At 39.6% G+C, this 16,714-nt stretch overlaps 1 protein-coding gene across 1 annotated transcript in view; it reads left to right on the top strand.

The window, feature by feature from the left end:
• SPECC1L (sperm antigen with calponin homology and coiled-coil domains 1 like) overlaps positions 1-16,714 on the top strand; it is a 142,559-nt gene that overhangs the window by 59,143 nt on the left and 66,702 nt on the right. Inside the window, exons 6-8 of the mRNA XM_069496798.1 lie at positions 8,461-8,534; positions 9,875-10,050; positions 13,475-13,638. Of these exons, the coding sequence (XP_069352899.1) occupies positions 8,461-8,534; positions 9,875-10,050; positions 13,475-13,638 (414 nt within the window). The remainder of the gene's footprint in view (positions 1-8,460; positions 8,535-9,874; positions 10,051-13,474; positions 13,639-16,714) is intronic.

Raw genomic sequence — 16,714 nt, 5'->3', positions numbered from 1 at the left:
AATTTCTGGAATTGGGCATTGGAGAAATCAAACAGAATAGAAAAGCCTGCAGTCCAGGACACTGAAACTCTGAGTTACGATGTTCCCAGCAAAACTTTGGGGCAGGAGGACTAAAAGCTCCAGCTCAGGGCTGGTAGGGGCTGGGAAGAGCAGACCACGGTGCTAGAGGGGTACCAGAACCCTCCTTTCCTGCATAGGGTGTGGCTGTGGTCTTTGCCCCTAGCCTGCTGCTGAGTTCAAACTCTTCCCTAAATAATGTTGGAGAATATGGTGCCCGGGGTTCCCAGCATGATGTTGGCATCAGAAAGAGAAGTGAACCCTGTGCCTGAAGTAACTTCAGACTGCTGTGTGGTGTTGAGGAGGGAACCACACACAGGGAAAGGCAGTCTGGCCCAGCAGTGAAACAGATCTGCTTGTCCTCACCTTGGTGGGAGCCACCCGTTCCCCTTTTGTACAGCCAGAGGGGAGCCCCCTGTAGGCATGTGTCATCAGCACAGCTTTTAGCCAGTTATTTGAAGAGGAGAGGCCCCTGGATAGAACAGTGAGACTCCCACAGTTGTTGAGTTAACATGCAGAAGTCTCTACTATTAACCATTCTTATCCTTAAATAAGAAAGACCAAGCAGGACTTACTAAACATTTTAAAAATACCTTAAAAGAGCTTTAAAGAGAAATAGCAGAATGAAGCAGATCAAGCGAGTCCAAAGAAATAGTTAATGGCTTCACCACCAGTCTAGTAAAACCAAGCTGATCAGTGTCAAAAGTAGCAGTGTCAATAAAATCTTAGGTATAGATCAATCACAGTGACTTTCTCAACCACTTAAAATTTGCATACAATACCCTGTGCATGCTTGGAGCTGGATATAAGTGCCTTTCCTGAGATGGGGCGAGAACCTGATCCCTAACACTGGGCTGTGTCTCTTTGGAGCACTGGTCGTGACAGTGGGGAAGTGACATGACAGTGGGGAAGTGACGGTGGGGAACCGGGGCTGGCTTGCCATTAGGGAAGTAGCAGGAGACAGGAGGAGGGGAGTTGTATAATTCTGTGGTGGGAAAAGCCTTTCTAAACATGGCAGATTACCCAGAACCATATAGAAAAAAAGGCTCAGACTTGACTATGTGTAGTTAAAATTTTAAATTCCCCCAAAGTATCATAAATAAATGACACCATAAATAAATCACACAGAGAGAAATATTTACAACATTTAAACAAATACATCAAGAGATTCTACACACCAATAAGACTGGAACAATCCATTAACTAAATAAAATATATGAATACATAAGTCAACAAAAGACTCCAGAAGGTTTGACTTAGTAAAAAGCAAAGAAATACAAAGTAAAACAAGGTACCAGTTTTTACTTAGCAGACGTGCAAAAATTAAAAAGATAACATGGAAGTGGGGGAGGAAAGGGTCCTTTGTTATATACTATTAGAAGGAATATGGATTGCCACAGCCTTTTTAGAGCATTGATCAAAATTTTAAAAGTACAACACTGGCTTAGCAATCCAATTCCAGAAACCTGTACCCTTCAGAAACATTCTTATAAGTTTGCAGATGTATACATACATATGGATGCTTGCTGCAGAATTGTTCATTACCACAACTTGAAAACTACCTGTATTTTCAAATAGCTGTGCACAGTATATCCCTCTTCTGGCTGCTGTTTCACCAGTGAGGATAAACCAGGCAGGTCTGGGTGTACAGGCACAGAGGAATGCCCTGATGAAATACAGCAAGCCACCGACAGTAGAGTATGCCTTGTGCGTGTTACTTTACAATTAGAAACCAGTAAAAATTTTAAATACAGTATTACACTGAAATGGCATAATAACTAGGTATAACAGTGTTCCCTAAAAAAATGCTGATTTCAGTGTGCTCTATGCAATAAATTAAATAACTTGGTAACTTCTAAAGAAAAAGTCTATATACTTGAGCCAACCTTCTAATGGATTGATTTAGGTCCTGTTGATAGTTTCAGATGGCCCAGGCCAGGCGAGGTGGCTCACGCCTATAGTCCCAGCACTTTGGGAGGTGGAAGCGGGAGAATTGCTTGAGGGCAGGAGTTCAAGACTAGCCTGGGTAACATAATGAGACCTTGTCTCTACAAAAAATAAAAAAATTAGCTGATCATGATGGTTTGTGCCTATAGTCCTAGGTACTTGGGTGGCTGAGGTGGGAGTATCACTTGAGCCCAGGAAATCAAGGCTGCAGTGAGCTATGATTGTGCACTGCACTCTAGCTTGGGTGACAGAGCAAGACTCTGTCTCTTTTAAAAAGGCCCTTCATCACTTTTTCCACTTCTAGAAATGCATCTTCAAGTAATATCTGGACAATAGTGTAAAGACATTCACTGTCTTTACACTAGGAGATTGTTAAACAAATCATGATGTAGCCAATTGATGGATTGTTTTGTGGCCATCAAAATGGTGCTGTAGATCTTTATTTATTGATAAAGATGTTCATTACTTACTGCTAAGCATAAAAGCTTATGAAGCAGTATAAATAGTATAATCCAATTTTTTCTTTAAAAATTATGCACATGTATGAAGTCTGGGAGAATATATGCCAAATGCAAATAATGGGTAATCTTATTTTTATTACCTTTTTCTGTTTTCCATACTTCTTTGAGATGGGGTCTTGCTGTGTTACCCAGGCTGGTCTTGAACTCCTGGGCTCAAGCGATCCTCCCGATTCAGCTCCCAAGTGGCTGGGGCTACAGGCTTCTGCCACTGTGCCCAGCTCTGTTTTCCATACTTCTTATCGTGAGCATGCATTACTTTTAGAATTAAGGGGGGAAAATTATATTATTTTTGGGGGGGGAAATAAAAATGGATGAAATAAAAATCAAAGAGAAAAGAAAAATAAAAATAGTAAACCATTCATTTGAAACTCATGTGTGTCCTCTTCCATGTCAGGAATTCTGGGTTGGGGACAAAGCTGTGGCCGGCTGCCTGGACACCCTGCCCACCCCGGTGCCCTGCCCCTGTGGTGTGGTTTTTTTTTGTGTGTGTGTGTGTGTGTGTGTGTTTTTTGGAGACGGAGTCTTGCTCTGTTGCCCGGGCTAGAGTGCCATGGTGTCAGCCTAGCTCACAGCATCCTCAAACTCCTCGGCTTAAGCAATCCTTCTGCCTCAGCCTCCCGAGTAGCTGGGATTATAGGCATGCGCCACCATGCCCAGCTCATTTTTTTATATATATATTTTTTAGTTGTCCAGCTACTTTCTTTCTACTTTTTTTTTTTTTTTTTTGTAAAGACAGGGTCTCACTCTTGCCCAGGCTGGTCTCGAACTCCTAACCTTGAGCAAGCCTCCCGCCTCAGCCTCCCAGAGTGCTAGGATTACAGGCACGAGCCACCACACCCGGCCAGTGTGGTGTGGTTTTTAACAGACTGGGTACTCTTGTATTTTCCTTTTCTCTAAAAATTTCACCTGGAGTTCAGTTGGAGGTACTTGATCAGATGCTAGACTGCCTAAGGGCTGTTGCCAGTACTCAAGAGTTTTCTAGGAGGCCGGGCTCAGTGGCTCATGCCTATAATCCTAGCACTCTGGGAGGCCGAGGCGGGTGGATCGTTTGAGCTCAGGAGTTCGAGACCAGCCTGAGCAAGAGCGAGACCCCCATCTCTACTAAAAATAGAAAGAAATTAGCTGGACAACTAAAAATATATAGAAAAAATTAGCCAGGCATGGTGGCGCATGCCTGTAGTCCTAGCTACTCTGGAGGCTGAGGCAGAAGGATCACTTAAGCCCAGGAGTTTGAGGTTGCTGTGAGCTAGGCTAACGCCACGGCACTCTAGCCCGGGCAACAGAACGAGACTCTGTCTCAAAAAAAAAAAAAAGAAAGAAAAGAAAAGAGTTTTCTAGGGATTTAGAGGACCGAAAAGGTTTCTGGATTTTAATTATTTTATGCCTTCAAGGATCACAGGTTGATTGATCTTGTGTCCATGGTAGCTGCCTGATAACGTCTGCGTGATTGATGGGCATATATAACCAGAGCCAGAATGAATTATTCTTTTTTTTTTTTTTTTTTGAGACAGAGTCTTGCTCTGTTGCCCAGGCTAGAGTGAGTGCCGTGGCGTCAGCCTAGCTCACAGCAACCTCAAACTCCAGGGCTTAAGCAATTCTACTGCCTCAGCCTGCCCAGTAGCTGGGACTACAGGCATGTGCCACCATGCCCGGCTAATTTTTTTCTATATATATTTTTAGTTGGCCAGATCATTTCTTTCTGTTTTTAGTAGAGACGGGGGTCTCACTCTTGCTCAGGCTGGTCTCGAACTCCTGACCTCGAGCGATCCACCCGCCTCGGCCTCCCAGAGTGCTAGGATTACAGGCGTCAGCCGCTGCGCCCAGCCCTGGATTATTCTTGATTTGTCGGGGATGGTAGGTCCTTGGTGGTGGTAAGATTATGAATTCCGTTGTTAAACGAGTATGGTAGTGCCCAGAATTGTTCAGAACAAAGTTGGTCTAATAATATTGAGAGTAGCAATTTATCTGATTTCTAGAATAAAAATAACATTGTAAGAATTGAGTTATAATTTGTAATTTTTAAAAAAGGAGATCATAGTAGCTTTTCTATTTGTTGTAGAATTGAATGTCGCTTTTTAGTTGAGAACAGTAGGTGGCAGTGTCCCCTATATAAGGAAAACTGAAGAGGAAGGAAACCGCTTTTAGAAGTTCTAGGGTGGAAGAGTAATGCTGCCTTCTTGTGAGACCATTAATCCTGCTAGATGGCAGTTTTGCTAACGAGTCTTCACAGCGAGAACTTAGACACAAACTCCTTTGTTTCCAGGGAGGAAAAGCCTGTTGTCATTTTTAATACTTTCTGTTTTATAGTGAAAATACAGGCATGATTGTAAAATTTTAAATCAAATTCCCTAGAGACAATTTTAATGCACTTTATTCTGTCTAAATATACCCACTGGCTGCCAGCTTCCCTTTTATTTAAAAGAAGTAGTAGTAAGATGTGACAATATTAGATATGTAGTGCCAGGGGCAGGAAAGTGCTGTTTAAAGAACAGTGATTTATGTGAATTCTATGGCTATGAAAGAAGAGGGCAATAAAGAGAAAAGGATAAGAACAAAAGAAATGAATGCAATTTGAGATTTTATGATCAGGCTAAGATGGTCATGTAGTTTTTTTTTTTTTTTTTTTTTGAGACAGAGTCTCACTCTGTTGCCCTGGCTAGAGTGCCGTGGCATCAGCCTAGCTCACAGCAACCTCAAACTCCTGGGCTCAAGCAATCCTCCTGCCTCAGCCTCCCGAGTAACTGGGACTACAGGCATGCACCACCATGCCCGGCTAATTTTTTCTATATATTTTTAGTTGTCCATATAATTTCTTTCTATTGTTTTAGGAGAGACGGGGGTCTCGCTCTTGCTCAGGCTGGCCTGGAACTCCTGAGCTCAAACGATTCGCCCGCCTCGGCCTCCCAGAGTGCTAGGATTACAGGCGTGAGCCACTGCGCCCGGCCTGGTCATGTAGTTTAAATGTCACCTGAGGATCAAGATACCAGATGTTATAAGTGAGCTGTAGTAAGATTTGCTGCCGTTTGTCTTGTGTGAATTATGTCTAAAGATAAGTAGATGTGTCCTTTGTGACCAGACAAAAAAAGAGAACAATTTTTAGAAAATTTCAAGAGAAATAATCCTCCTAACATTATTTGTTTGCTTGCCTGTTTTAATTATAAAGTATTTCTTGTCTGGGCATGATGGCTCACGCCTGTAATCCTAGCACTCTGGGAGTTGGAGGCGGGAGGATCGCTTGAGGTGAGGAGTTTGAGGTTGCTGTGAGCTGTGATGACACCACTGCACTCTACCTGGGCAGCAGAATGAGACGCTATCTCAAAAAATATATATATCTATTTCTTGCATAAAAATGGATATAGTATAAATGAAAGGGATAACTTCTAGTGTTTTCAACACTAGAACTATTTCACCAGAACTAAAATTTCTGTCCTTACTCTTTATCTGTGTCTGATAATGCCACTGAAACCTTGAATCCATGCATGTGTGATGTCATGAGAAGCCGTGTTCCCTCGCTGGTTCCAGAGCTGCCCTTGCCTCCGGAGATGAGGATCAGGGTAGTGGACTCACCCACTGAGCTGAGCTTGGTGGTCGCTTTGCCCTGAACCAGTTTGGATGCCTCATTTGACCCTTAGTTTCCAAGTTTAAATGTAGTCGGAAGTAGCTTGTACCTGAGACAGACTTCTAAAGACTAATCCTTTGTGTATGAAGCGCTGCTTTGCTGGCCTTCCTGTCTCCAAGAGGGTGAGGACTACATCTTTTTCTTTCCTTTATATTTTCAGCACCTGGAAAAAAGCCTGGTACAAAGTTAATACTTAATATGACATTTATTGAATTAATGAGTAAATTTTGAGCCCTTTTTATTTCATAGGCCCTGACTTTGTTAAATAATTTTGGAGCAATGACTGTGGGAAAGTTAACTACTGGCTACCAAAATTGGCCTGTTCTCTGCTCCCGCAACATTTTATCTCATTTTTTGTACAGCTTTAGATAACATTATTGTTATTATATATTTGTAATAATTATTATTGTACATATAATTGTTATAAATATTGTAGGCTTTATGTTGTTCTTGAAGTGAATTCATGCCATTTAAAAGTATCAGAACACAAACTAACCAGCATTAAGTGAAAGGCATAATGGAATAAAGATTTCAGAAGCGAAGATTCCTCGTGGAACTAGGATGAGGAAGGTGATGAGCCTTCTAAAACAACAACCTATTTATGTTTTAGAGTCTTTGTTTAAATAAAGACAGGGCCCAGGCTGGAGTGCAGTGGCCCCGTCATAGCTCACTGTAACCTCAAACTCCTGGGCTCATGTGATCCTCCCACCTCAGCCTCCTGAGTAGCTGGGACTACAAGCGTAAGCCACCACCATGCTTGGCTAATGTTTTCTTTTCTTTTTTTTTTTTTTTTTAATAAGAGATGGGGTCTTGCTATGTTGTCCAGGCTGGTCTTGAACTCCTGACCTCAAGTGATATTTGTATCTCAGCCTCCCAAAGTGCTGGGTTTACAGGGATGAGCCACCGCACTTGGCCACTTTAGGGTCTTGATTAAAAACTAAGAATTTGTTATCTGGGGGAAGATTTTCTTGCTTATATGTGTCCTTGCATGGAGGTGTTCACTGTGCTGAGTCCCTGCTACTAAGCATTCAGAATGGGAAAGAGTGTCATCTACTCAGAAACACCAGGGTCTATGGTTACGATGTCCCTGACAACAAATAAATTCTGTCAATATAATACTAACAAAAAAAACCCCTAGGTAATGATTTCAGTATTGCTTTTTCTTACTGTTGGACCATTAGCTTGCGTAGTTATACCTTTATTCCACTTTAAAGGCCTACCATGTGCCAGGTACATGGCTTCTGCCTCCGAGGTACTGTCAGCCTAGTGGTGGAGACGGGTGTGTAAAGAGATGTGATCCGGCCGGCAGCAGCACATTACAAGGCTGTGTATAAGGCAGAGTCAGAACACTGAGAACAGGCAGGTATCTACTGGGGCAGGGGTTATAGGTAAAATCAGAGTGAAGGATTTGTCACCAGGTGGATGTAAGGACCTCTTCTGGCGCTGAACCAAAAAGTGACTGGTTCCTGAGCTGTCCAAGTAACCAGCTGTGAGAGATTTACTGAACAGCAGCTACCAGCATGGCACCTTCCTAAGGCATTTCTCCCTTGTGCATATGGATTTCAGAGCAGAACCTCCAAGGAGAAGGTGACTTCTCCTTACATTTCTGGTTTCTAGGGGACTGGCCTGTGTTGGGCCTTCCTCTTGGTGTCCCCAATCTATGTAGAATAGTGCTTGCCATCTTACTAGTGTTCATTAAATATTTTTACAAAGTGAATGAAATTGTTCTAAAAAATTCATATTATGCAAGAAATAATTTGAGGAGTTATTGGTTTACTTTATAAATATATTCCTTATTTTGTAAAAAAGATTTTCCATAGAATTAATTTAAAAAGTAGCTCTCCTGGGTGTTATATAATTATTTATATAATTAATTTTAGTAATTTACCAGTTTTCTGGTATTCCAGTGTGTGAAGGAAGTCATGCTTTCATAAATACTTTAGATTAATAACCCTTATGATTAAAAGTTCACATTTTAATAGCAGTCAGTGTTGTTTTGATTGGTTATATGCCAACAATGTGTGTGTTTCTGACAATTGATTTACTTAACTTTTTGTTTCAGAATTAAGACACTGAGGAAGGAAGTCATCCAGAAATTGTGATTTTAGCTTGGTATTTTCCTTAGAATGTAATATTGGTTAATACTTGGATTGAATATTCCTTTTTTCTTTTAAAATTTTCTATTAAAAATTTTTAAAAAGTCTTTGGGCAGGATAGCTTTTTTTGAATTTCATGTTTAAGTACCTCCTCTCTTTATCTTGTTTCTTTGGAACACAGCTATAAGAATAAATATTTAAACTTTGGTCGTCTTTTCAGATACAGTTAAAAAGCTCCAGGACCAAAAACATGACATGGAAAGAGAAATCAAGACACTACACAGGAGACTTCGGGTAGGATAAATCTTCATGTATGATCTTGTTAGAAAACGTAATTTTTGACATTTGAGGTGTAGTCACTGACCACATTATCACTTATCTTAAGCTGTAGATGCGATGGTAATATTGGCCCCACTGGGCTTTGGGCAGAAAGGAAATGCTATCGTTTCAAATTGGGACTAGTGCTGGATTTTGGGTAGGAGAATGTACTACAGGTTGACTGTCCCTAATCTGAAGTCTGAAATGCTCCAAAATCTGAAACTTTGAGCACTGGCATGATGCTCAAAGGAAATGCTCATGGATTTTTGGATTTGAGATGCTCAACTGGTAAGTATAATCTAAACATTCCAAAATCTGAAAAAATCCAAAATCCAAAACATTTTTGGTCCCAAGCATTTCAAATGAAGAATACTCAACCTGTGGTAATTTATGGGTGGTAATTTTAGGAAGATGGATTTAGGAAAGAAGTGTTATATTTTGAAAAGAAAGTTTATTACCTTTGGATGATAAAGTGTCCCAAACTAAGCTGCTTTCCTGTGATTTTTGTTTTCTTTATTCTGTGGATTCAGTCAGCTTGCCAACAGCAGGGCCGCCATAATGCCTAGAGTGGAGAGAAAGCTCATCTTACGGTTTGGGTCATGCCACAGTTCTCAGGCTGCCTTCCTGATGTCAGAAAATCGCTTTGGGGAAAAGGGGGAACTGCGTTCAGGCGTGGCCCAGCTGTGGCTCTAGTGGAGATGAGGCCCTGGGGAGACTTCCCACCCAGCCGCACCCGCATCCTCCATGGCTGTGGGAAGCAACAGACCATACAGTTCCTTACGGCCTCTTTGTATAATTTTGTCTGCCTATATTGAGTTTGTTGTTTTTCTTCTGGCTTCCTCTTCCTTTTCCTTTTCTTTGATTTTTTTGTTTCCCCTCCTCTTGGTCTTTGATGTCAGGATATTTATAGTCTTTTACTGTATGGTTCACATACAATTAATATACCTTCTTGAGCTTTTCAGAGGTAAAGCTTTGTAAATTTTGGATGATGTTTATTTTCATAAGACTTACTTTGAGGCTTGCATGAGGAAGGGAGGCTTGACATTAGTTTCATTAATATTTATTGAGTACTGAGTGCCTAATGCCCCAGTAGGCAGATCAGCTAGAAAACCTTTTCCTCATTAAGAATAAGTTCACTAATAATAGCTGCATTGCCTGTTAGAAATAGGTAATAGCAATTCTCTGGGATAAAAAAATTTAATCATCATTTGGGAGTACAGTGCATTATAGCAATCTAATCAGAAACAAATTTTATTGCTTTTAAATAAATCTTCATTGCTCTCTTTTGGAAATAAAAAGTTAGTTTTTTAATATAGGAAGAATCTGCAGAATGGCGGCAGTTTCAAGCTGATCTCCAGACTGCAGTAGTCATTGCAAATGACATTAAATCCGAAGCGCAAGAGGAGATTGGCGATCTGAAGCGCCGGTTACATGAAGCTCAAGAAAAAAATGAGAAACTCACAAAAGAATTGGAGGAAATAAAGTCACGCAAGTATGTTCTGAGAAACCAATGTGTACTTATTTTTCAGTAGAGAACGCTTAAATCCCAATTTTGTGATGTGGTACTATGGAAAGCACGTGGAATTTGACACTTAGTAAGTTTGGATATGGTGGAAGTTACTCTACTTTTCTGGGCCACATTTTATGATACATGTAAAATAGTGCAGTTTATATGGGTCTTTCAGAGGTGTTGTCAGCGCCACAGCTCTGGAGGGAGTCAGAATGCTCCTGGCATAGGGTACATCATATTCTCTCCTTTCCCTTGTCCTCACAGTCCAGCCATGTGAACTAACATGAAGAGAAGTGTCTTCAGATTCTAGCCTTGTGATGAAGTTGTGGACTCTGGAGCCTCTTACTAGCTGTGTGATCTTGGTCAGGAACCTTAACTTCCCTGAGCTTCAGTTTTCTCATCTTTAAAGTGGAGGCACTACTGCCTACTTTACAGTATTGCTGAAGGGATTAAATAAGATAATACCTGCAGAGTGCTCAGGGCAATACTCAGTATACTTTAGTATTTTTGGAGTCCCAAGTAGAGAATGTAGGTGAGTTTCTCTCCGTCACTCACTTGAGGAGTTTTCACTTGTTTTATCATATAACCATATGAATCTCCACAATAGTATTTTTCACCCCATCTAACAGAGACTGTTGGAAACTTGAAAAAATTATTAGATGAAATGACATTCATGATGTGCTCTGAGCTCCACAGTGAGACTCCATCTATGAATGGGGGCCCTTTGAGGTGATTACTAAGAATTTGATTATTCCTTACTTTAAGTAATTCTAAAGTAGGTATAGGGGAAAATATTCAAAAACTAACAGAGTATCTTTTAAAAGCTACGTTATGTTTTTATTGCCCAGCTCTAGTGTATGGCCCAGAGAAAAGTATTGCTAAGCATTTTTCATTGGCTTCCTTAAGCAGAACATGAAATGAGGCAGATTATTGTTTCTTTATTTGTATAAAACTTGTATTATATTACTTTTTTTCCTGTGTGCTGTTAAATGAATAGTATATCAGAAATCTTTTCTCTAGTGAATAAGTGAATGAAATTCTACTCTTAAAGGATCATTCCATTGGATCTCAGAAGCTCATCAGTCTTGAGACACATATTTGAAAGAAGAACCTTTTGAAAGAGAGTGGTGCCTTGTAGAGTAGTTCTCCCAGTGAGAGCTGCACATTTCTGGGCTAAGGCCCTTTCAGGGGGTCTGCGAGTTAAACTGCTCGTAATAATACCATCACGCGCGGTTTGCCCTTTTCACTGGGTAGACTTTGGCACTGAGAGTGAAAAGCAAGTGTAAACTGTTGGTGAATCAAGGCGTTGGCACCAAATTGCACTCGTAGTCATTGTATTCTTTGCCACACACTTGCATTTAAGAAAAAAATGCAGATATCACTTAAAGATGTCCTTGGTGAATCAATAAATTATTAATTTTGCTAATTATCAGTCTTCGAGTAAACACTTTTTAGCATTCTATATTACAAAATGGGAAGTATGAAAAAAACACTTCTGTGTTTGCTTTATAACGAAGTATGGGCTGTCTTCAGGAAAAAGCTGCATGATTGTTTTAGTTTGAGTACTTCTCTTTTTTCGTGGAATGCCATTTTTGCTTGAGAATCACTGACAGACAAACTGCAGATATTCAGACTTTGGTATTTAGTAGATATTTCTTGCAAATAATTAAGCGAGCCTGTCACTTCAAGGAAAACAACTAACCGTATTTGTTGCCAGTGATAAAATGTGGGTATTCCAGTGGATTAGGATTTTGGAAAACATCTATCTATCATTGATGAGCCTGACAGCTCCTCACATTTAAAGAGTTTTCTGATGCAATCATTGGCAATATTAACAAATGTGACTTTAAAAAAATATGTGTATATGTATATACATATATAGTATAATGACAGGCATTTGGAAAATTTATGTAACTCAGTGAACCAATATTTCCTTCTGACCAATGAAAGATGTTAAATGATCATGTATGTGTAAAAGATACATCCAAAGTACAAAATTGAGTGGATTTTAATGGATAGAATAGGAAAAGTTCATTTATAATCATTTCAGATTCCACATGGAAACTAAATTTTAAGTTATTACCACTTGCTGCATTTTGGTATAATATCAAAGAAGAATAACCACAGTTATCTCCAAAGGCTATTAAAATATTCTTCCGTTTTCTATTTACATATCTGTATAAGACCTGCTTTTTTTTCATATTGCAATAGATTGAAAACAGAAGAAATGAGACTCTAGCTTTCTCCTATTAAGCCACACATTAAAGAAATAATTTAAAAATGTAAAGTGCTATTATTCTTCTTAGTAATTTGTTTTTAGTTTTGGAAAATGTAGTTATTTTTCATAAAAATATGTAATGTTAATAAGTCCTGTGTTCACTTTATTTTTAGATGAATTAAATATTGTTATGTATTTCTTAGTTTAAATTTCATTTAGTAGAAGATAACCCACATAAACAAAAGCTTTTGGGGTCTTTAGTCTAATTTGTAGGATGGAAAGCATTCTAAGATCAAAAAATTTGATAATCATTGTTGTAGATTCCTTATTAAACTTCTAATCATGACAACTAGCTGAACTTGAGATCCTGTGGTACATCTTGAGGCAAAAGACTCTGCCAGAAGAGCCAAATGGCCACCAAAGATAAATTTGCCTAAGGCCTGGCTTTATTTTGGTCTATCTATGACGTACTTGATAGTTATATGACATGTACAAACCCTGCAATTGTACTCTTATTCCAGGTGAAAACGTTTGTGTCAGTCAACTCAGTGAATTAGAGTGGGCCAGAAATGAAACGGAATTGGTTTTTTCAGATGACTCAGGATGCATCACACTGAGCTTCTAGGGGACTCATATTACTAATATGGGTCTAAGGTTTTTTTCTATTTGGAGATTACAGCAGTTTTCTTGGGTTTTTTGTTTGTTTGTTTGTTTGTTTTTAAGAGCACGGGCTTTGGTTTCACTTCTTTGTATTTCCACATCTAAGCATGACATGTTAGCCAGAGCCAGTGTAATTACTCACATGTACTGGTGAATCCCCCGGCTCCTCGGAAGGGTTGGGCCTTCTTGGCAGCACAGATCTGGAGATTCCCAGGTCTGAGTCAGGATCTCTGGAGAGTCTGCCTTCCATGTTACTGCTAATTGATTACTGATGTCCTAACCTTACACTTACTCAGATGAAGATGGAATTTGATGATTATTTAACTTACTTAGGATAACCTGATATAAAAATTTCAATATCATTTCCTGGTATTTACCAAGCAAATGAGAATATTAGACCAGGTAATTTACTAAGCTCAACTGATACGATTATTTAAAGATGCTTTTTAATGCTTTTCAGTTGGTAGGGGAAAATGTGTATTTTTTAGTACATAGGTAAAAATGCTCTGGTTTTAATATTGTTTTCAGGCAAGAAGAGGAGCGAGGCCGGGTATACAATTACATGAATGCTGTTGAGAGAGATTTGGCAGCCTTAAGGCAAGGAATGGGGCTGAGCAGAAGGTCCTCAACTTCCTCAGAGCCCACTCCCACTGTCAAAACCCTCATCAAGTCCTTCGACAGCGCGTCTCAAGGTAGCGGATTTCCTGTACCTTGTGCCACGGGCGTGTGGTGGTATTCACTTACCATGTGTTGTCTGGCCTAGTTTGATATTCTTTACCATCTTATTCTCTTAATCTCATTAACTTTCATATAATATTGACGAGTTAGACTTTTGTTTTTTGAGACAGAGTGTCGCTTTGTTGCCCTGGCTAGAGTGAGTGCCGTGGCATCAGCCTAGCTCACAGCAACCTCAAACTCCTGAGCTCAAGTAATCCTCCTGCCTCAGCCTCCCAAGTAGCTGGGACTACAGGCACGCGCCACCATGCCCGGCTAATTTTTTCTATATATATTTTAGTTGGCCAGATAATTTCTTTCTATTTTTAGTAGAGACGGAGTCTCGCTTCTTGCTCAGGCTGGTCTCGAACTCCTGACCTCGAGCGATCCACCCGCCTTGGCCTCCCAGAGTGCTAGAATTACAGGCATGAGCCACCGCACCCAGCCCGAGTTAAACTTAATATAAGGTACATTTTAACAGGAGATTTGAGATGTATTCCGCTTCAGAGGTGTTGGTCTCAAACTGGTGCCTTAACCCGTACAGAGATGTGTCTTTTCTCCCTAGATGGATCACACACACTCCTGTAACTCTAAGTATCTTCTTTCTGCCTAAAAACTTCCAGATGCATAACTTCAGCTCTTCCCTTCCTGTGAGCTCCTCAGTTCTGTATATCCAGATGCCTACTTGGCATTGACCCTCAGGTATCTCCTAGACATCTTTTATGTCCAAAACCAAACCCTTGTCTCCCAGCGTCAGCCTTTCCTTATGTGTAAGTGGCAGCACCACTCACCTGGTTACTTACGCCAGAAATCTAGGAATCTTCCTTAAGTTCTCTTTCTTCTCACCCTACATCTAGTCCTCACTAGCAAGTCCTGGCGATCCAGCCTCCCACAGGGGTGGCTTTGCTTATCTACTCCTCTCCACCTCTGGTGGCACAACCTTTAGCTCAAGCCACCATCGACCACTAATTTCAGTAACCTCCTGATTACCTCCCTGTTTTATTCCATGACAGAAAGATCTTTTCTTGTTTAAAATCCTTTAATTGCATTACTATAGTTGGGATGAAATTCTGATGCCCAGATGCCTGCATGGTCTGGCCCCTGCCGACCCTTTACCTCGTTTGAACCACTCTTCCCCGCTCGCCCGGGTCCTGCACTGCACGCAGGTTCCGGATCGAGCCAGGCTCTGCCACACAGGGCCAGCCCTTCCTCTCTGCCTGGGAGCTCGCCCTCCCCACCCTCACATACCTGCCTCTTTTTCACATCTCTAACCTCCTCAGCTCTGGGAAGGGGAAAGGGATGTAGTTTTTAAAACAATTACTTGTAATATGTTCTTAAATTTTTATCTAGAAATTCTCTAAACTTTGTAGCAGGCTATTGGAATCTATATTCTTTGATGATACACAAATGAGTTTTCTTTGACTTAAAATGGGAGCAAAAGTCACATGTATATCTTAGACATTCTAGAGGGCAGTTAGACAATATCTTCCAATGTAAAATGGTATATAGTCACAGAACCTGAAGTTCTTGTACATAATACTGGCACAGGTGTATAAAGATAGATATACAGAGTTTTTAATATAGCATTGTTTGAAAAAATGGAAAACCTGGATATTGCTTAAAATGCCCATTAAAAGGATTAAGACAATTATGACCCATTAATACAGTCATAATTCTACTTCTAGTTATATACACAAAAGAATTGTAAAATAGGTATTCAGACAAATATAGGTGGTCCCTGACTTAGAGTGGTTTGACTGTAATTTTTTTACTTTATGATGGGGTGATACTGGGCATCTTTTAATAAGGATGACATTGATCTTGAAGTACTAATGTTAAAATATATCTGCAGCCCATTCTACAAATGTGCTACCTGAACAGTTGACCTGCAATCCTTTATAGCAAGTTGCAGACCAGTATATATAGTGTGATCTTGTTTTGTTTTTTTAAAGTACGTAGATAGCTAAATGTATTTACACTTAAAGTGCAAAAACGATGTGCTTGGAATTATTTTTGGTGGCTACCTCTGGGTAACATGATGGAGTAAGATGAAAGGAGACTTTAAAATATATGTGCCTTAAGTTGGGCAAGCTGGCATGCACCTGTAGTTCCAGCTATTTGAGAGGCTGAGGTGGGAGGATTGCTTGAGCCTAGGAGTTAGATGTAATGTGAGATGATTGCAACTGTGACTAGCCACTGTACTCTAGCCGGGGCAACATAGCAAGACCCCATAGCTAAAAAATAATAAAATAAAATATATGTGCTTTGAAAATTAAATGATGATGAATGTCTACACTAAATTAAAATGTGCAACTACTTAAAATGTTAATAAAACAGGCTGTAATGCAGAATAAGACATGTCTGCCTCTATAGTGATCTTTTTTAAAAAGCCAAATATGTTATTTTATAACAAAATATATCTAAATGACCCATAATTTCCATTCCTAGTTATATATTCAAAAGAATTATAAAACAGGTATTCAGACAAGTACAGATGGTCCCTGACTTTCAATGGTTTGAGCTAGGATTTTTCAATTTTATGATGGTATAAAAGCAATACACTTTTGGTACAGTATTCAGTAAATTACGTGAGATATTCAACACTTTATTATAAAATAGGCTTTATGTTAGATAATTTTATTCAACTCTAGGCTAATGTAAGTGTTCTGAGCACATTTAAGGTAGGCTAGGCTATGATATTTAATAGGCTAGGTATATTAAATTCATTTTTTACTTATAGTATTATCAAATTATGGTAGGTTAATTGGGATGTAGCCTCACTGTAAATTGAGGAGCATCTATACTTGTACATAAATGTTCACAGCAACACTATTCACAATTAGGCAAGAGATGGAAGTGACTCAGGTGTCCGTGCATTGGATGGATGGATAAACAAAATGTGGTATATCCATTCAACGGAATATTATTCAGCCATAAGAAAGAAATGAAGCACTGATATGTGCTGTGACATGGATGAACCTTTATGACATTATGTTAATTGAAAGAAGACAGATAGAACAGACCATATAAGATTCTATTTATATGAAATATGCA

This window comes from Eulemur rufifrons, chromosome 21 (genome assembly GCF_041146395.1).
Source record: "Eulemur rufifrons isolate Redbay chromosome 21, OSU_ERuf_1, whole genome shotgun sequence".
Classification (NCBI taxonomy): Eukaryota; Metazoa; Chordata; class Mammalia; order Primates; family Lemuridae; genus Eulemur; species Eulemur rufifrons.
Note: the sequence above shows the minus strand (reverse complement) of the source record. Positions and strands in the feature narration are given on the sequence as shown.